Genomic DNA, 18,772 nt, shown 5'->3' on the forward strand with positions numbered 1-18,772 from the left:
CAATTAAGCTGTCAAAAATAGGTGGGTTTGCGATTAAGCTATCCCCCAAAGGTGTTGCCATTAAGCAATCAGAAAATAGGTGCTTGGGAAATTAAATTATCCAAAAAAAAGGTGTTTCTCCAATCAAGCAATCAAAAAGGAGGTTCTTGCAATCAAGCTATCCAAAATAAGTCTTGCAATTAAGTTATCTGAATGCAGGTTTTTACAAAAAAAAAAAAAAAAGAAAAAAAAACACCACTTTTTAATTAATTTATTTTTTTATTTTTTTGCAAGCTATGGTCAGGATGGAGGCAGAGCCTTGTGCAGCCTTTGTTGTTGTGTGTTTTTTTTTTTAGCGCTGTGCAGAAAGAGAAATGTAAAAGCGGTTCTGACTGCTCACCGCAGAAAATCGAGTGCAAAACTTTCCGTGAGGTCAATGAGATCTGAAGGCAGAGTAACAACGAACAGCAAAATGGACTGGTGGTGCTTTTTCCCCAGTCGTAGGAATTGCCAGTTGCTCCATGCAGCAGAGGCTAGGTCAAGCTGGCATAAGAAAATAAAATTAAACATCAAGATAATACATATACATACATAAATTAGCTGCAGAAAATAGGAAAGGAAAAAAAAAAAAACCTCTTCTGCCTCTTCTGGTGCAAAAGTTATGGGATAAATTACTTGGCATGGAAGAAAAAGTGATAAATTACAATCAAAACCATCCCCTTCCAGCTTTTGGGTTACACGCAACCGATGCCCAAGCTGTATTCCAGGGAAGACCCACCAAATATCACCTTTCTCCTCCTTCCCTGACTATCCGCTGGTACGCGCTGGCCTGCCCCCGTTATAAAAAAAACTTATTTAAGGGCTTTTATTTTGTCTTTTTCACCACTCTGCTCTCCTGGCAGCTCAGCACCACAGTGCTTGCTGCGATCACTAAAGCCAAAAGGTGTTTCTGCACCTCCAGAGGTGCGACATCCTCCTGCCTCGAGGCTGTCATCCTACATGCCAGCCTTCAATTGAAGGGAAAAGGCTGTAGGATATGTCTAGATATCTATAAAAAAAAAAAAAAAAAAGACGAAAAAAAGCCATTTCCTGGCGCTGGACGCAGGCGCAAGAAGGTTGGTCGTAACGCAAAGGTTGCCCGGGGACTTTGCCACTCCTGGGACGCTTCTGCAGGCTGGCGAGCTGACCATGGCTGGGGAAATTATTTACGCAGATTTAAGGCAGCCCGGAGGGGGCTCTTCACCTGCCGAGAGGCATCACAGTAAGTGCGATTTTGGGCGGTGGGCGCTCACGGCGAGCTTCGTTTCCTCCAGGAAGAGCTGGCGCTTGGGTCCGCTCGTGTCTTGGCCAAGAAACACGGCCAAACGCCGGTTGGGTTGCGGGGTTGATCCCGGTTCGTGCGGGCAACGAAAGGAAGGAAGGAAAGAAGGAAGGACGGGGGAGAAGGAAGCTTGCAAACGGCCAGAGCTTGAACGATTTCGCTGCCGGGGCTGCTCTGCCCGCAGCAAAAATCAGCCCCGACGCCAGCGGATGGAAGTCGAAGCTTGGTGAAATGTGCCTAGGACCCTGGTGGAGAGGAGGGCTGGAGGGACCCGAGTCCCACCAGCCAACATCTGCTCTAAATGAGGCCAATTTCCCAAGGGTTTGGGTCTGTCCCCCCTGCTCTTGAGGACCCCCACCGCCTCCCAGAGCACCTGGAGGTGACGGCCTCACTTCGGAGCCCAACCTCTGTACCCAGCCTCCAACGGGAGCAAAGCCCACCGCCAGGACTCCTTCCCCACTGGGACCCACTGGTGCAACTGGGAAGCCGCAGCCCAGCTTCTCCCCATCCCCTCCAAGCTCCTGGAGGCTTTGCTCCAACCAAAGCAGCCCCACATTGAGCAGCGGGACCCATGCAAGGAGGGTCCTGGGGTGGGAGATGTAAAGAGAAGGTTGCGATCGTTGGGTTTTCACTTGTTTTTTTTTGTTTCCGTGGAGGTAGCAAAGCAGCCGTCAAGTTCTGTTCAAACAGAGGGGCTCTATTTTATTTTATTTTATTATGATATGATATAATATGATGTGATGTGATATGATATTAATTTATTTTGTTGATGTATTTTATTTCATATTATTTCATTTCACTGTATTTTAATTTTATTTTACAAGAAAGTACTTTCTGAACAAAAGTTAATTTAATTTATTTTATTGATATATTTATTAAAATTTAATTTAATTTATTTTGTTGATGTATTTTATTTCATATTATTTCATTTCACTGTATTTTAATTTTATTTTACAAGAAAGTACTTTCTGAACAAAACCACGGACTCTTTCAGCTTCCGCCGCGTGCCCACGGTGGCACGGAGTCCTCCTGAAGCTGAGCGGGCTGGGCTACCTGGTGCTGCTGGTGCTGGTGGCGGTGCTCAGCGTGCAGGGTGAGTAAAACCCGCTCGTAAACACATTTAAAACCAAGCAAGCACAAGGGAAATTGTTCTTTGGTTGTTTTTTTTTTTTTTTTTTTTTTTTTTTTTCGCCAAGGGGAGGTCAGGGTTTTATCCCAGGAGCCGTCACCATTTGGGAGAATTTTGCCCCACAAGATGCATCCAACAAGAGTAAATCCCCTCTGAAAACAAAACAACAAACACAAAACCACGAAAAAAGGCTTTTAAAGCAAGGGTGGAGGACACAAGCAACGTTTTTATGCTATTTCAAAAGTTGGGTGCAATCATGACCAGAAAAGGAGGTTGCACAATAGCTTGGGGAACTCAACTCAGCCCTGCTCGGTTTTCACAGCGTTGCCTCCAAACACCCTCAATCTCACCCCCAAATTTTGCCTCCAAGTTTTTCAGAAGGCGCCGATGCCTCCGAATGCTCTGCAGAGCAAGAGCGAGGCCGGGGGAAGGAGCAGGACGGAGGCGTGCGTGATTCCCTCCCTGCTGCGCTACGTCTGCCGCTGGAACGGCTCCGCAGGTAACCCCTTCCCCGGGGGGGTCCCCGGGGTGGGATGGGTGCCCCCGGGGGGCTACGAGCCTGGCTTGCTGTCGATGATCATGGCGAGGAAGAGCTCGTTTTGCTGATCATCTCCAGCCTCTGTGGGCCTCCAGGAGGAGAAGACACCTCTCCGCCTTCACCGAGCTTGCCCCACCATGGTCCTCCTTGCGGTGGATGGGTGGGAAAAGTGGGCAGGAAAAATGTGGGAGGGGAGAGAGCCCCCCTCCCGGTGCCTCTTGGCTCGGTTGAGTGAGACCTCGAGCACTTTTTGGGGTTTCTCACAGCTCCGTCTCCTCTCCAGGCCACGGGGGCTGCAAGCTGTGCCCCCAGTCTTGGCAGCTTTTTGGGGACCAGTGCTACCAGGTTCCCAAATCGAGTGGGACTTGGATGCGAGGCAAAAAAGACTGCGAAAGTCGGGGGTCCCATCTGGCCGTGCTCCGAAACACCGCCGATATGGTAAGTGCAGAGTGGAGAAGGCTTGAAAAGGAACCAAAAGTCCTTGGTTTTGGTGGGTAGAGGGGCAAAAACTGCCCCGGAGTTGCTGGGTGGTGGCAGGAGGCTTGGTAGCTCCGAGCCACCTCGTGCTAAGGGGTGGGAATGGGGCTGAATCACCACCTAAAGGGCTTTGGAGGCCCCTTCCCACCTTTGGCACGGGAGGAAGGAGGGACACGGAGCTCAGGGGGAGCCTTTGGTGTCTCAGGCTCTGAATTTAAGCTCTTTCCACCCACTGAGCGAGGCAGCACCCAAGGCACGGGTGGTGTTTAGGGCCCGTCTCTTTGAGGATGAACCAAATGGGTTCAAAAAGCCGGCTTTGCACCCCAACGAGCCTCTTGCTGAAGGCCCTTGGAAGCCACCGCTCCTCTCCCATTTCCCAGGAGCTCTTAGGTGAGATTATCCGCCAGGACAAGCTAACGGTGTGGATCGGATTAAAGGCATCCAACTACAGATGGAAATGGGTGGACAACTCCTCCTTCGACAACACCACGTGAGTACAGCTGCAACCCGCGGCATGCAGAGCAGCTTTGCTCCATTTCAGCCCCAAGATCTCCAATATTTGGTGTCTGCAACAGCCTTGTAATCCCCCAGCAAGGCTTTTTGTAGCCCAAAGGTTGGCTGTACGGAGGACTCTAACCCAACATCTCATCACACCTATGCAGCCAACGTGGTTTTAATGCCCTGGGCATGCTCCAGTGGAGGAAGGAGCCAGATGTTAGTGCAAGCACAGCAATGTGCACACGCATCTGGGCAAGCCCGCAGCAAGAAGCCACCTGGAGCCCAGTGAGGCCGGCTGGGGGAGAAGCTCCCATTGCCCCCTCTCCCAAGAGGAAAAGGAGCTGCTTTTGGGTGCTGATGGTTTTGGTTTGCAGGTCCAGTTCCCTTCCGAGTGTGGAGAACAGCTGTGCGACCTTCAAAGACAAGAGCCTGGATTACGATGGCTGTGAAAGCGACCACAACTGGGTTTGCCAGACAGAACCTTTCCATCTCCTTTCAAAGACTGCAGGAGACGGAGAGCTGTGCAATGCCTGCCCCGAAAAGCCCAGCCTGCAGGATGCTTGCTGCTAATATTTGGGGTGAAGCCAACCCTCCTCGTTACGGCTCTGTGAGGAATTTCAGGGTTTGAACCCAACCAAGCACAGCCGAGAGTATCAGTGTAGGCTCTGGTGTAATTAGCTTCCAATTTCACAGAATCACAGAATCACAATTTATGTTTTGTAATTAAAGGAAAATATTTTTTATTAAAAAATCCCTCCAAATATGTACATCCAGACTGTATCTCTTCCAATCTTACCTTGTCCTCCTTCCAGTAGGAAGTGTATAGTAAAAAAATAGCATAACTCCATAGCAAATCAGATTCGCAGGTTTATTGTGTATTATTATAAAAATGCCTTTTGCAAGTGTAGAAAAATATAAAACAATTTTCTGCTGTACAATCAGAGTGTTGCTCTCTGCTGTGTTGTTTCTCTGCTGTACAATCAGAGTGTTGTACAAACAGGGATGTTGCTGACTTGAGTAGAATCATAGAATAGAATCATAGAATATACCTTAATCTGCAGGCCCCACACAGGTCTACCCAAAAATTCAGACCATATGACTAAGAGCACAATCCAAACGCTTCTTAAACCCCTACAGGCTTGGTAGAGTAGAGCGGGACCAACCAGCGATGCGGTGCTTGATGCACCCCAGGGTATGGTTGCCCCTCCTGGCTGCCAGGGCACCCTGCTGGCTCATGTTCAGCTTGCTGCCAAATAAAACACCCAGATCCCTCTTGTCGCTGGACACTACATATGATTGACTGAGCCTGCAAGAATCTGACCATAAAGCAAACTCAGCAATACTGTTGCAGTAAAAAGCAGATTTAAGTAAGTTTTTACCAATGTTTGTGCTATTTTATCTTGCGGCACTGGCACAAGCTTTATGTTTATGGAATCTTTTATTCGGGGTAAATCTTTTGCCTCCAGAGGACGTAGTTGTTGGGTCTGCTGCAGATCCAGTATTTCTCCGTGTGGCAGAGGGCTGAGCTGATCTTCTCCTGGTTTAGGTACGCACAAGGGCCACCTCCCCGCATCTCAAACCTGCAACGCAGACACTCTTGAGTGAGCAGAAGGGAGGAAAGTAGGAAAACTACCCTAAAAACTGGAAGAAAAGCTGGGATCTCCTCTCCTGGGAAGGTTAGAAGGGGCAGTGTTCAATGTTTAATAGGGGTTTAGAGTGCAGCATCCTTGGTCTACCCAAGCTTCTCGTGGAAAACCAGGGCTGCGGTGACAGGAGAAGGTCCCCGTCCCAAAAGAGGCCATCCCAGACCCTATAAGAACTCCTACCCTAATTGCCAACCCGAAACACCCAACCCCAACAGGCGGAGATACTGACCAGGTGTTGAAGGCTGTGCCGTTGGTCCACCTCCACTGGCCATTGCCTTCCTCATGCAGCCCAAACCAGTGGTTTCCTTGGCCCTTGTAGCGCATGATGAAATCCTTTAGAGCAAAAAAACAAATGGGTTTTAGGTGATCCCATCTTCCCCAAACACAACTCAGCCAGGTTCCACCTCCAGGCTGCAGAGCACCTTGCGATGGGAAGGTGATTTCATTTGAGAGATGTGAATATTCTACAATTTCACTAAAAAGGATGCCCCCCAAAGCTCAAGACAGCACCCAGCTGGACATAGGGAGGGAGTTTTGGAGAAAATAATGTGATATTGCTCATCCCCCAGCCCAGGCTGTTGCTTTCCCCAGGGCATCTTCTCCTGGCTTTGTCAGTGGGTGAAATTTGGGGGAAAATGGGTTTTTGGTCTGGTCCCACACATTTTCCACACCAGAGCTGGCGTGGGGGCTCGTGCCCAGTTCTCACCAGTTCGTCCAGGCTGTCTATGGAGGTCAGGGAGGCTTCCAAGGCCTTGCACTTTTCCAAGCTGGTCTTCCAGTTGGTTTCATTCTCTGAGAAATAGTAGCACTTGCCTTGGAAGCCAATCCACGTGTCTGGGCACACGTGGGAGAATTGGGGATGTGATGAGTGAGACTGCGGCTGCACAACTGGAAAAGGAGAAAAATGAGCAGGTGAGATGCACGGACAGCCACAATAAAAAACAAAATTTAAAAAAATATAAATAAAAAAAAATTACATTTTTTTAATTATACGTATACCCCTCCAGCAAATGTAGGGGGGTTGGGATGTGCCAAGATGGGGCACCCCCTTGGAAAGGTTGAGTAGAGCCTGGTTTAGGGGACAAAAGGGGGTGCCCCATGAAGCAGGCTCAGTGCTATGCTTGGGGGTCTTCTCATCCTGCTGGGAAAACCCTGGAATTCCCCGCTCCACCCCCAGAACAGGTCCCTGGCCCATCTCCTTGTCGTGGGGATGCTCCAGGGGGACTCACCAATCAAGGCCACAAGCAGAATGACGACAAGGACACTCAGCACCACACACAGTGGAGTGAGGAGTCCTTGTACACGACGACATTTCCTTTCCATCCCATGGGGGCTGGAGTCTGGTGGAGAAGAGAGCAGGAGATGTGGGCTGGGTCTTTGCACCCCCCATTTGCCCATTTTCTGCTGGATCCACGGTTGATCCTATAGTCCCCCCACTCCCTTTGGGATAGGAGCTCCCTTCTTTGAGGTCCTCCGGCTGGATTTAGAGGTGGCTGCATGGTAAAATTCAGAGCCTGTCCTCACCCACCCAAAAACCCTGTCCAGTGCCCATCCCACCAGTGCCCCACCGGAGCCAGATCTCGCTTTCCCCCAGCATTACCCCATTTGTATTGTTTTTCCTCGTCTCCTGGAGGGTTCAGCATTTCTTCTTTGTTGGGGTGTGTTTTTTCTTGGGCTCCTTTCCCCATGGCTGGCAAGTAAATGTCGTGTCTCACCGATCACATCCACGTAAACAGTGCTCTGGCCGCAGCTGCCCGAGCACACTGCAATAGCAAGGAGAGAGCTGAGTGTTGGGGGGCCAGGAAAGCCCCGGGTGTGAAGACTTACAGGGATCTGGAGCGGACGTGGGGAAAACGTGGGTGGGGAGAGGGCTTGTGGTCTGCTGCAGGGGAACGGAGAAAGGGTGAAACGATGGGAGAAAGAAAGGCAGAAAGAAAGGCAGAAAGAAAGGGAGAAAGAGAAAGAGAAAGAAAAGAAAAAGATGAAGAAAAAAAGAGAAGGAAAAAAAAAGAGAAAGAAAAGGACAAAGAGAAAAGAGAAAGACAGAAGTTTAAACTGACTTTAAATACTAAAAGAAATTAAAAGAAAAATACTGCCTATCAGCACTCAAAGCTCAAAGGGAGTTGAGCTGTCTGGGACATGACGCCCTCCCCCAAGTGGCTTCAGCCTAGCAAGGAAGCAGGAAGCTGAATTTAAAAAAAAACAGAGGAGGAAATAAGCCAGCAGCTGGTCTTGCTGACATTCTTGGTGTGCAGCCATCCCTTATCTCAGTTCCCCCTGCAGTGTTTTCTGAGCAAAGGGCATGCTGGCTGCTGTTCAAACACAGCAGCTTTGTCCCACAGATCTCTGGCACTGTTGTTGGAAAATAATCAACAAGGAAGGACTCTGCCCCACCTGGATGATGGATTTATTGTTAAACCAAACATCTAGGAATAAGCTCTTAAAGAGAAAGGTTTTGGTTTCGAGCGAATACAGCAGCACGCAGGGAAAAATTGCAGGAGGAACATTCAGTGCTGGGGGTCGTGCTGGGAAATAGAGTTCTGGAAGAAGTTTTAGGATTGAATTTGGCAGGGGGGAATAAAAATTTGTAATAAGGGTGGGCTGCAGGTACCCCAAACTCCATAGGACAAAGCCTGGCTCAGCTTCAAAGTTGGCTGGCGTGAGCTAAAACCACCCAAACCCAACTGAGCACTGCTTTGAAAACCGAAAATGTCAGTTTCTGAGACCAAATAGGGAAACCGATAGCTGCATGCTTTTGTTTCTCCATTTCAAGAGAAGAGCTTCTCTTCTTCTTTTGGTTAAGCTTCCATTTTGTTACAACTGTAAAATTAACCAAAATTCCCTTGAAAAAAGCACACACCTTGGTGGGTTTTGCACCCTGTAGACTCAAAGCAGCCTGAGCTTGTACCCAGGTTTTATCCCTCTCCCCCCAAGTCTGCTTTTTTACTTCAGCTCCCCCCAGATTATTAATTATACTGATCAATATTATTTTTTGCTTCATTTCACCTTTATTCTTCTTTCCATTCCCTCCCAGAAAAAGCACAAAGAAAGCAGCCAGCTGCTTTAGCTGCTTTAGCTATATAACTGGGAAAGCCCTCCCAAAGTAACAAACAGAAAGAAAAAACAGCAAAAACAGATGGAAATGTTTAAAAACAGCTTAAAAAAACAAACAGCTAGGAGTTCTAAATATCTGCAAGAAAATTCATACAGCCCTTGGGGTAGCAGAAGCTTCAACAAAGCCAGCTGAAAAGGAACAGTTTGGGCAATGTGGGTTTTTTTTTTGGCTGTTCTCACAGAAATACATGAGTGGCATGTGAGCTCACTGGGTGAGCAGTTTTGGCATTAAAAAAGAGAGAGAATGAGAGGAGAATGAGAAAAAAAAACAGCACAAATGCAAAAAGAAACAAGAGAAAGAGACAAAGAGGGTGGAAAAACAGGAGAGGGCAAAGTAATACAAAAAAATCTTAAAGGAAAAAAAGAAAGAAAGAAGATGGAAACCCACCCTGACTTGCTGCTCCTCCCCTCCCCATTTCAGCCCCTAGCTGAGCGTTGCTTGCTCAGCTGGCCCCAAATTTTTGTGTTCAGACGTGGACTTACCGTAAAAGCAGCCTCTCTGCTCCTTGTGGCTTATGTCATCCTGTTCGTTGAGCAGGGTTGTGTAGCAGCGAGGGAGGAGCAGCACTCAGCCTGTCAAGGGCTGTTGCAGTGGGAACGCCTTCAGATATAGTCCTCTTGACCGATAAAGCAAAAGAAGTCAAAACCTCCCTGGTTAGCGCTTGAACTTCTGTTTTAAAAGTTTTCCTGTTGACAAAAGAGGAAGGAAAGCAACCTTCTGTTTTTTTTTTTTTTTATCGAAGAAACCCACTAGGGGGAATATAAGGCCCCCGTGGGGGGAATTTAAGGCCCCCGCGGGGGAGTAATGCTGCATTATACAGTACAACGTTTTTTTGTCTGAGCTGGCTTGCAAAGGCTTGCATGCAAAGCGGGGGCTGTGGTAATGTGGCTTTGACTCACTGGGGCAAAACTCAAGTTTCTGAGGGTGATTGAGGTCTGGTTGGCTGCCCAAAATAACCTTTTGCCCCCTCAAAACAGGATTATCTTTTTTTTTTTTTTTTTTTTTTTTTCACTTGTGGGTGCAGAGGGCAAAGGGGAGATGGGGCAAGGACGACTCCCAGGAGATCAAAATGATTTTCCCCCTTGGGATGTGCAAACACATGGTTGGAGGCTCAGAAAGGGGAGCCTGTCTCCATCTGTTGTGGGTTTACGTGGCAGGGTTTCGGTAGCAGGACTCCACGTCCCAAAGGACATAGAGCCCCATACAATGCAGCTGAGTCTCTGCACATTTGGGGAACTTGAAAGACCCTGCCAGGAGCACGAGGGATGGATCAGATGGGGAAAAGTGTGCTGGGGAAGGGAGGATGAAACCATCCGGGCAGCAAAAAGTTAAATGGGCGTGACTTGCACAGCACCGAGCAAGAAAACCACAACATTTTGGGGAAACTCAGTGGAAAGGAGGCGGAGCAAGCGGCCGTGTGCATTCGTGCGCTCTTGTCTGACTGTTGCTTTCCGTTCAGATAATCAAAGAATCAGTCATCAAGGCGGGAAAAGATCCCCAAGATGGAGGCCCACCCATCCCCCTACCACCAATGTCACCCACTAAACCATGTCCCCAAGCACCACGTCCAACCTTTCCTTGAACACCCCCAGGGACGGTGACTCCACCACCTCCCTGGGCAACCCGTCCCAATGCCTGACCACTCTTTCTGAGAAGAAATGTCTCCTCGTTTCCAACCTGAACCTCCCCTGGCACACCTTGAGGCCGTTCCTTCGGGTCCTATCACTAGCTATCTGTGAGAAGAGGCCGACCCTCAGCTTCCCACACCTTCCTTTCAGGTAGTTGTAGGGAGCCATAAGGTCTCCCTGCCCAATTCCCCAACCTGTCGAGGTCTCCCAGTACAGACCCCTGAGGGACCCCACTAGACACAGGCCTCCAACTCGACTCTGTCCCATTGACCACAACCCCCTGGCTTCTTCCCTTCAGCCAGTTCACCTCACTACCCCATCGTCCAGACCACACTTCCTCAGTTTAGCTGCTGAGATGCCGTGGGAAACGGTGTCAAAGGCTTTACTGAAATCAAGACAGGCCACGTCCACTGCTTTACCGTCATCTATCCACCCAGTCATGTCCTCATAAAAGGCTGTCAGGTTTGTCAAGCACAACTTCCCCTTGGTGAAGCAAAGTGGGCCTACAATGCCTCTAGTGTTAGTTTTATCTGTGGCATATTGCCCTTTTGTTGTCCTTGACCCCTCTCGTAAGGTTTAATTCTAGGGAGGCCTTAGCTTTCCTAGTTGCCTCCCTACAGTATCTGACAACAACCTTATATTCCTCCCATGTGACCAGCCCCTCCTTCCATCACCTTTAGACTCTCCTCTTCCACTCAAGTTTGCCCAGCAGTTCCCTGGTTAATCATGCAGGTTAACCTGCCCGTTTCCTTGCTCTCTTTCCTGACTTCCTACCTGTCGAGATGCTCTGATCTTGAGCTCAGAAGAAGCAGTCCTTGAATGCTAACCAGCTATCCTGGGCCCCTTTTCCTTCAAGTACCCTGTCCCATGGGATTTCCTCTAGCAAATGCTTGAGAAGGCCAAAATCGGCCCTGCTGAAGTCCAGGGTTGTGATTCTGCTCGGTACTCTGCTCCTGCCACATCAGATCCTGAACTCCACCATCTCATGGTCACTGCAACACCTCCCTGAGCAACCTTTTCCAAGTCCTAATCACCCTTTCTGAGGAAAAAATGTCTCCTAATTTCCAACCTGAACCTCCCCTACTACAACTTGAAGCCATTTCCTCTAGTGCTATCGTTAATTATCTGTGAAAAGAGGCCGACCCCCAGCTCACCACAATTTCCTTTCAGATAGTTTCAAAGAGGATACAGCTCATCATGGTAGTTGCGTAGAGGATATGGCTCAGCCTTCCACAGAATTTCCAGCATCCAGGGGCAGCTTGGCACTGCCAACCCTTTGGGATACATTTTGGTGCTTTCCCCCTCTTTTCACTGCATTTTTGCCCATTGGAAAGCTCTCCACTGGGGCACTGAGAGCACAACCATGTTCATTTCTTGGGAAAGGGGGAACGCACTGGTTTTAGGGCCGGGGTTGAATCCATCACCTGCTTCGAGCTGGCTGAGCCCAGCCAGGTTTTTGAGCTTCCCACAAAGTATAGGGGGAGAAGGACTGAAAGCTGCTGGAGTAGGATCCCCATCCCACCTCCTTTCTGTGTCACGGACACACAAGATCCTATCGGGAAGGTGCCAGGATAGGTCTCAGCCCACCACCCTATGGGAAGGGGCATGAAAATCATTTCTGCATGGGCAGATGTGACAGCAAAGCCATCGGTAGATGGCCACAGGTTTCTTGCCCTGGACCAGTTGGTCTAGGACTGAAAAACAAGCCCTTTGTGGTCATTACACAGGACACGACCAGGTCTTGCTGCTTTCATTCTTGTCGCAAGAGCATCTAACGTTCATTGAAACCTCCACCACGGCACTTTAGAGCCACCTGGTTGAGCGCAGAAGGAGGAGGAGAGCTCCCAAATCGAGGTCCTTTCACCTTGAGCATCCAGCATTTTCCATCTTGAGCTTCCTCACCTTGCACAGGGATGGGTCTCCAACCTCTTCTTGGTGGTAGAGAGTCCCCAAGACCCCAGCACCCTCCCGATCAAAGGCGTTGTCCCGGCACCCCAAAATCCATTCCCACCGTGGTCATTCATTTAACATTGCCCCAGCAAAATAAGCACAAAGCACCCAGAGACAACAAGAACCGTGCTCCTCATCCCGGACACCCCTTGGCATTGCAAATTGCTCCCTAAAGTCCCCCCAAATGTATTATTATTTTTTTCCCCAGGCATGTCCCAGCACCTCTGTGGTTAAAGGCGGCTGTGCTGCTGCTGCCAAGTCTCCTCCCAGTCTCAGCCATGATTGTTCAGAGCATCCAGGGCGAGTTCTGCCCGTGCCAGCAGGGTGTGGCTTTCTCGCTGGACCAGAACCCGGTTGTTTTCCCTCAGGAAATTATTGCGTGCCGTGTTGTTCCTAATCTCTCTTCTCCCTGATTCCTCCAATGCTGCGTGAGTGGGGATGTTACCAAAGGTGTGGATCAGCGATCGGTGTGCTGAGAAACCTTTTTTTTTTTTTCCCCTTCTAAATACTGCCCCTGCTCTAACCACTCCCCCTTGCTAATGATGATATTTAGGAGGAGTGGCCAAAAAATAAAAATAAAAATGGAAGCACACATTTCCGTTGGAAACGGACACCTGCCCGTTTGCAAAAACACGTTTTCTCCCAGCTGAAGCTGTGGGCAGCTCTTGGAGGCACAGGAGCTCTGCAGAACATGCAGCACACGATGAGAAGGCACTGGAAGCTTTCCATCAAATGCCATATATTCAGGCCAGAGAAATGCTTTTAAACCAGCAGATAAACGGAGCACCAAATCCCTCTGCAGTCAAGGCAGGAGGTGTCTCTAGAAATTTGCTTTTTGTTTTCACAGAATCACAGAATTGTAAGGGTTGGAAGGGACCTCAAGGAATTATCAGGTCCAACCCCCATTTCCTTCAAAAATGGCAAATTTTGCAAGAAAACCATCTTTCAAAATTTTATTTTTTTTTAAAGCTAGAGCAGCGTCACTTCACACTTGGTTTTTAAAGAGCACCTTTAGGTTGACCACAGACTGGTGAAAACATCACTTTTATGGAGGAAAACGTTTTTTGCACGTGCTGGGCGGCAGCTTTATAGCTGGTTTGCTCCCTGCAAGCGTAAATGTATTTTGCCTGGCTCAATTCCCCTACTCCTTGTCCTTTGCAAACCCAAACCTGAATTTTAATTCGCTCATTTTTGAAGTTTTCCAGAATTGGGACCCATGCCTGGAGGGAGCTTTGGCTCAGCTGGAACAAAGCTTCCGTGATCCAGAGCAGGAGTAGTATTTGTGTAGTACTCCCTCTACCGGAGAAAATAAGATAATAATAATGTGTTTTGGGTTCGGAAAGGTTGTGTTTGGGGTGGTCGAATAAAAAGTGTGTTTATAGGTTAGTTTTGGGCAGCTGCAGCCCCAAAAGAGAGGGGATGGACCAGAAAAGAAGGGGTGGGCCACTGGGATGGACCAAGCCCTGGGTTTTGGCTGAAGGATGGGGTTTGGAGGAGGAAACAATTTACAAAAAAAAAAAAAAACACATTGGATGCAAAATAATTTGAACCAAAATTTTGGGTGTTGAAAGGACGCCTAAAAAATCCCCAACATGAATTTGCACAGACACAAAATGTAGGCAAAGGGTAATGGGATGGACGCATCCTTTCCGCTGCGCCCAAGGATCCCCGTTTGGGGCTGTCTGGTAGAGAATGATGATTTCTCATCTGCTTTGTTTGACCAAAAAACATCCTGCAGAGCAAAGCCACATCCTCCGCTGCCTCGCAGAGCAGGAGGGAGAGCAGGGCGCTGCTGCAGGAGGAAACCTCAGGGCTTCAGTTGTTTTCCCCAGCCTAAGAGGGGACGAGAAGGGCCTGGGGGGTCCGTGCTGCGATGATGGGAGCCGTCACCTAGTTGGCGTTGGTTGGTGAGTGAAGGTGTTTTGGATTTTGGGATGGGTGGCAGTAAAAGTGGGAAAAGTTGCAGGTTTTTCACCCCTTTCTTCCCCAGGAGCATTTCTCCAGCTGGTTCACCACCACCAACCACGGAGGCTTGTGCAACCCCTTCTCCATGAAAACCTCCTCTCCGTCATTAATTCCACCAATTTTGGTCCTCTCCACCCCAAACAGAGGAGACGTTTCCACCACTTTGCTCTGCAACCCTTGTACTCTTTTCTCTGGAGCAATAGTTGGGGTGGAGAGGCTGCGACGTGAGCTCGGATATCTCAAACCTGAATTTGGCTGATAAATCCAGCAAGGTTCGTTGATGAAATCATTACATCCAACCTTCGTAATGAGGTGGCTCTTCACTGCCCATATTCCCAAATATGGGAATATTTTTTGCTGAAGAAATTTATGGAAAATGTAAATTTTGCGCCTCCAAAGCCCCAGCCATCTAAATGAAGGGAGATGATAGGGGTGATGTTTGGGGTGAAGCATCTCTTCGTGCTTGCCCAGCATTTGTGAGAATAGGAGAAAGGGAGAAGAAAATGCAGGAATAAAATAATAAAATAAAATGAAAAATAGAATAGAATAGAATAGAATAGAATAGAATAGAATAGAATAGAATAGAATAGAATAGAATAGAATAGAATGAAATGAAATGAAATGAAATGAAATGAAATGAAATGAAATGAAATGAAATGAAATAAAATAAATCAAAATTAAATTAAATTAAATTAAATTAAATTAAATTAAATTAAGGTGCTAAACTATGGGGTGAAAAGGAGCAAAAATAAATCAAAGCAAAAAGGGATGCTAGGAATTAATTAAAAAACAGAATCGTAGAGTATCCTGAGTTGGAAGGGACCCATAAATTAAAATAAAAAATAAAAATGGGAAGGAAATTTCATCCTGGCTTGGATTTCTTGCTGCTGCAAAGTGCTTTAGCATGAAAAGAAATTCGCTTGGGGGTTATTTACGAGAGAAAGCGCAGAATCCAAGAGAAACCAAGAAAATTCAAAAGCCCAGAGGCAGGAAGAGCTGAGGACAGGGAGGTTTGGGGTTTGATGGCTTAAAAATTAAAAAAAAAGAAGACACAAAACAAAACGAGGTGTTGATCTGTTACATCTTGTGGATGAGGTTCTGAAAAGGTGCTAAACCACAGGCTGCTGCAGCTGGGGGGGGACGACGACACATTTTTGCAGCACTTGTGCAAAAAATGTTAGAGAGGGAGCAGCCGCACAAATTCTACCCTAAAGTCTATTTCATTATATTTATTTTTGCTAAAATACCCGTCTCTTACACCTGTCCCTGGCTTGCAGGGGTGCTGGAGGCCGAGGGACTGAGCACTGGTGGCTTCTGCTTCTTCTTCCCCCTCCCCCCTCCAAGGTTTTATCCTCACCTCCAAAGGTGGGAAAGGGAGAGGTAGTGATCATGAAGTGGAATTTTGGGGATAATTGCATGGAAAAGGGAATTATGCTCATCCCTTAGAGGATGGAGGGGTTTGCCCGGAGGAGACAGGAGCTGAATTAAAATTGGGGCTGCAGCAAGTGGTGGAGGGGTGTGGGGACACAGCGGGGGCGAGCAGCACCCGTTACCCCCCCGGTCCCCTCCCCAGCTTGGTGCCAAGGTGCAGAAACCTCTATGCAAGAAGATAATTGCATTAAAAAATAATAATAAATGAGATGAAAGCCCTGCCCTGACCCTCCTCTCCCAGCGAAGAAGGGGTTGCTATTGCTTTTTTAATGTTTTCTATTTTGATATTTCTTTTTTTTAAAAAAAAAATTAATGCTAATTAAACAATATGCCCTTCCTTTTGCACCTCTCAGAGGCTGCTTCGCTTTTGGAAACCGCTTTTTGTGGGCGGCCGCAGCAGGTCGAGGAGCAGAGGGCGGCAGGCGAGGCTCAGACACCCAGCGCCGCTTCACCCAGCTTAAACTCCAGGAAAAAATAATTAAAAAAAAATAATAATAATAATTTCGTTTTTCTGCCCCTGGACCTGGCTCTGCTGCTCCCTGGGGACCGCCGGCGATGGCGGTGACAACGGTTTACACCGACCTGGAGATGCCACAGGGTCCCGGTGGCATCCCACAGCTCCCAAAGCCTCCCGGTGAGTGGATTTGCTTCGTACCCGTGGGTGCTGGGGTCCCTCTGGGTTTTGGCCCCTATATCTTTTGGGGGAGGTGGGCTGGACGCCCTGCAAACGGTGCTGGCGGTGTCCCTGATGCCACCCCGGAGCTGCTGGACCCTAACGGGGGGAAAACACAGGGAGAAAAGGGTTTTTTCCAGCCCAAATCCTCATTTTCCTCGAGGATGTTTGCTGCCTGCCTCCGCTAAGGCTCAGAGCTGCTGCACGAGCAGATTTCTTTCCCCAAATCTCTCAGAAATGAGGAGGGGAAATGTGCTGCAAGGAGGATTTCCCCCGAGGACACCGCTACCTGCAGAGCTTTTGCACGCTCCCCTTCCTTACGTAGCTCAAGGGCTTCTGCAGGCGGGGTGCAACCAAGCAGAAATTGTGGCTTTGAGCACCCCAAGGCTTAATTTTGGGTCCTTCCCTTGAGCCAGGACCCCCCAAACCCCCTCCCAGGTGCAGCACGGGGTGCAGAGGAGCTGAGCTGCTGCTCATCGCCTCGGCCAAGCGAGGGAGGCAGCTTGTGGGTGTTTATTTTTCGCTTCTCAGCTCCCCTCCAAGCCGCCTTGGAGGATGCAGGGCGAGGGGGGTGACAGACGTGACCGTCCCCATGACGCGGACACCAAACCAAAGGGCGTTAAAACAAGGCAGGGACAGCAACGATGCGGTTTTCGCTCCTAGTCTGGGTCCCATTGCAGGTCGCCGGTGGTACTGGGCGATACTGGGAGCCGGATGGGTTGGGGCCGCCGTCCTGGCGGGCATCGTGCTGTGGCTGCTGCAGCGACACGGTGAGCAGCGGGGTGCCGTAGGGTGGGGGGAAGACAAATCAAATCCCCCCCAAAAGCCATGGCAGCTCCGTATTTTGCCTGTATTTAGAGCAAGAAAGCTCCTGGCCCCACCAGGCTGGTTTTTTTTGTGGGTTTGATGCCTGTGCTGCCACAAATCCCTGCTCCCCCAGGCAGCACCTTGCTCCATCCCACCCCGAGGGTGGCTCCGCGCAAGGGTTTCACCCCGCTGCTTGCAATCCTGGGGTCAAACCCATCCCGCCCCCCCTAATTTCAGATGGAAACGGCCTCAACCCCACTGGTTCATGCTCCTGGGAACCCTGCCCGGGCAAGGGCACCTCCAGCTCCAACCGCTCCCTGAACTGCTTCCAGCTGGGGCTCAGAGAGCGGCTGTGCGAGGCCGAGAGCCACCAGGCACCAGGTAGCCCACGCTGTTAGGGGGGTGCTGGCTTGCTTTGGGCCCCTCCACGCAGAAAACGGGGCACGACGGCGAGGGAAAGCCCCCCCGGACCCCTCCACCCTGCTGCTTTCCCTCCGTGTTGTCACCTTTATCCTTCCCCTCTCCGTGCACCCCTCTTTGTACCTTCAACCTCTGCTCCTATCCCTCCAACCCCGGCTTTCCCCCCAGTTCTCATAAAGATTTTTTTTCCCCTAAAAAAAAAAAACAACACCCGGGGGGTTGAGAAAAGCTTGGGAGGGTCCTGGGGAGGGGTCTCCCAGCTTTGCCCCTTACCCAGCTCACGTCCCCAACCCCTGCCCCAGGTGCCGAGGGCTGCTGGCTCTGCCCTACGGGCTGGCAACCCTTCGCCACCAAATGCTACCGGATTTCTGCAAAAACCCTGCCCTGGAAAGAGGCAGGAGGTGACTGCAAGGACAGGAGGGCAGAGCTGGTGATGCTGAAGAGCGTGGAGGAGAAGGTAAAGGACCAAAGAGGAAGCATCGCGACCCCAAATCGGATACATTTTTGCAGCTGGTGCTGCCTGCCCGGATTGCAGAGACAAACGGATGTCGGGGAAAAATAAATAATAATAATAGAGGGGGGAAATAATAGTAATAAAATAATAAAATAATAATAGAAGGGGGAGAAAAGAGGGGTGAAGGGGGGAAAAGGGAGAAAAAGGGGGGGAAAGGGGGGAAGAAAAGGGGGAGAAGGGGGGGGAAAGAGGAGAAGGGGGAGAAAAAGAGGAGGGGGGGGAAGGGGGGGAAAAAGAGGAGAAGGGGAGGGAAAGGGGGGGAAAAAGGGGGAAAGGGGCCTGCCTCCTCTTTCCCTAGGATTTCATCGGGGCCATGAGCAAAGAAATAGCCGGGAGCTGGACGGGACTCAGCACCATCCCGACTCAGGGCGAGGGGTGGACGTGGATGGATGGATCCCCTTTGCAGGATGATTTGTGAGTTGTTCCCGAGCCCGGTGCAAAAACCCCATCCCAGGGGAAATTTGGGTTGCTCACCCCATTCCTCAACAGCAAACTCCCCCAGAAATCCTTCCAGAGCTGGTGAGGAGCAAATGAAATTTGGGCAGTGCGGGTCCACAGCCCCCAGCTGCTCGGCAAGGAGAGGAAGAAGCGATTAAAGCATTTTTCCTACATATTTTCCCTGCAATTTCAGGCAGGGAAATTTCAGCTAGTTAAAATGAGATGCCCCAATCCAGGGTATTT

The 18,772-nt window shown here is 49.4% G+C and overlaps 3 protein-coding genes across 8 annotated transcripts; 2 read left to right on the forward strand and 1 right to left on the reverse strand.

Annotated features, from left to right (window-relative positions):
* Positions 1–31: 31 nt before the first annotated feature.
* On the forward strand, positions 32–4,707 carry LOC308184238 (killer cell lectin-like receptor subfamily B member 1B allele B). Its single transcript, XM_080571151.1, has 6 exons — positions 32–1,240; positions 2,295–2,393; positions 2,800–2,928; positions 3,251–3,405; positions 3,825–3,934; positions 4,107–4,707. The coding sequence occupies exons 1-6, from the start codon at positions 1,168–1,170 to the stop codon at positions 4,510–4,512; spliced, it is 972 nt and encodes a 323-aa protein (XP_080427277.1). The 5' UTR covers positions 32–1,167; the 3' UTR covers positions 4,513–4,707.
* An 89-nt stretch (positions 4,708–4,796) lies between these two features.
* Positions 4,797–12,790, reverse strand: LOC308184259 (C-type lectin domain family 2 member B-like). 2 transcript variants are annotated; one of them, XR_013942611.1, is made up of 8 exons: positions 12,504–12,786; positions 9,186–9,389; positions 7,189–7,351; positions 6,818–6,928; positions 6,295–6,476; positions 5,818–5,921; positions 4,941–5,522; positions 4,797–4,898 (listed from the first exon to the last, which is right to left on the reverse strand). XR_013942611.1 is itself a non-coding variant. In XM_080571224.1 (7 exons), the coding sequence occupies exons 3-7, from the start codon at positions 7,274–7,276 to the stop codon at positions 5,381–5,383; spliced, it is 627 nt and encodes a 208-aa protein (XP_080427350.1). In that variant the 5' UTR covers positions 7,277–7,351; positions 9,186–9,389; positions 12,504–12,790; the 3' UTR covers positions 4,797–5,380. The 2 variants fall into 2 exon arrangements, 1 of the variants encoding a protein (XP_080427350.1); XM_080571224.1 differs by having other exon boundaries at positions 4,797–5,522; positions 12,504–12,790.
* An 835-nt stretch (positions 12,791–13,625) lies between these two features.
* Positions 13,626–18,696, forward strand: LOC308184263 (killer cell lectin-like receptor subfamily B member 1A). Of its 5 annotated transcripts, none has more exons than XM_080571235.1 (7): positions 13,626–14,188; positions 14,272–14,518; positions 15,524–16,311; positions 17,031–17,120; positions 17,395–17,538; positions 17,880–18,034; positions 18,390–18,696. In XM_080571235.1, the coding sequence occupies exons 3-7, from the start codon at positions 16,233–16,235 to the stop codon at positions 18,507–18,509; spliced, it is 588 nt and encodes a 195-aa protein (XP_080427361.1). In that variant the 5' UTR covers positions 13,626–14,188; positions 14,272–14,518; positions 15,524–16,232; the 3' UTR covers positions 18,510–18,696. The 5 variants fall into 5 exon arrangements, with proteins under 5 accessions (XP_080427361.1, XP_080427363.1, XP_080427364.1 ...); XM_080571237.1 differs by having other exon boundaries at positions 16,031–16,311; XM_080571238.1 differs by having other exon boundaries at positions 14,272–14,517; positions 16,230–16,311.
* Positions 18,697–18,772: the final 76 nt, after the last annotated feature.

This window comes from Anser brachyrhynchus (genome assembly GCF_964034855.1).
Source record: "Anser brachyrhynchus genome assembly, chromosome: 30".
In the NCBI taxonomy this organism is placed as follows: domain Eukaryota; kingdom Metazoa; phylum Chordata; class Aves; order Anseriformes; family Anatidae; genus Anser; species Anser brachyrhynchus.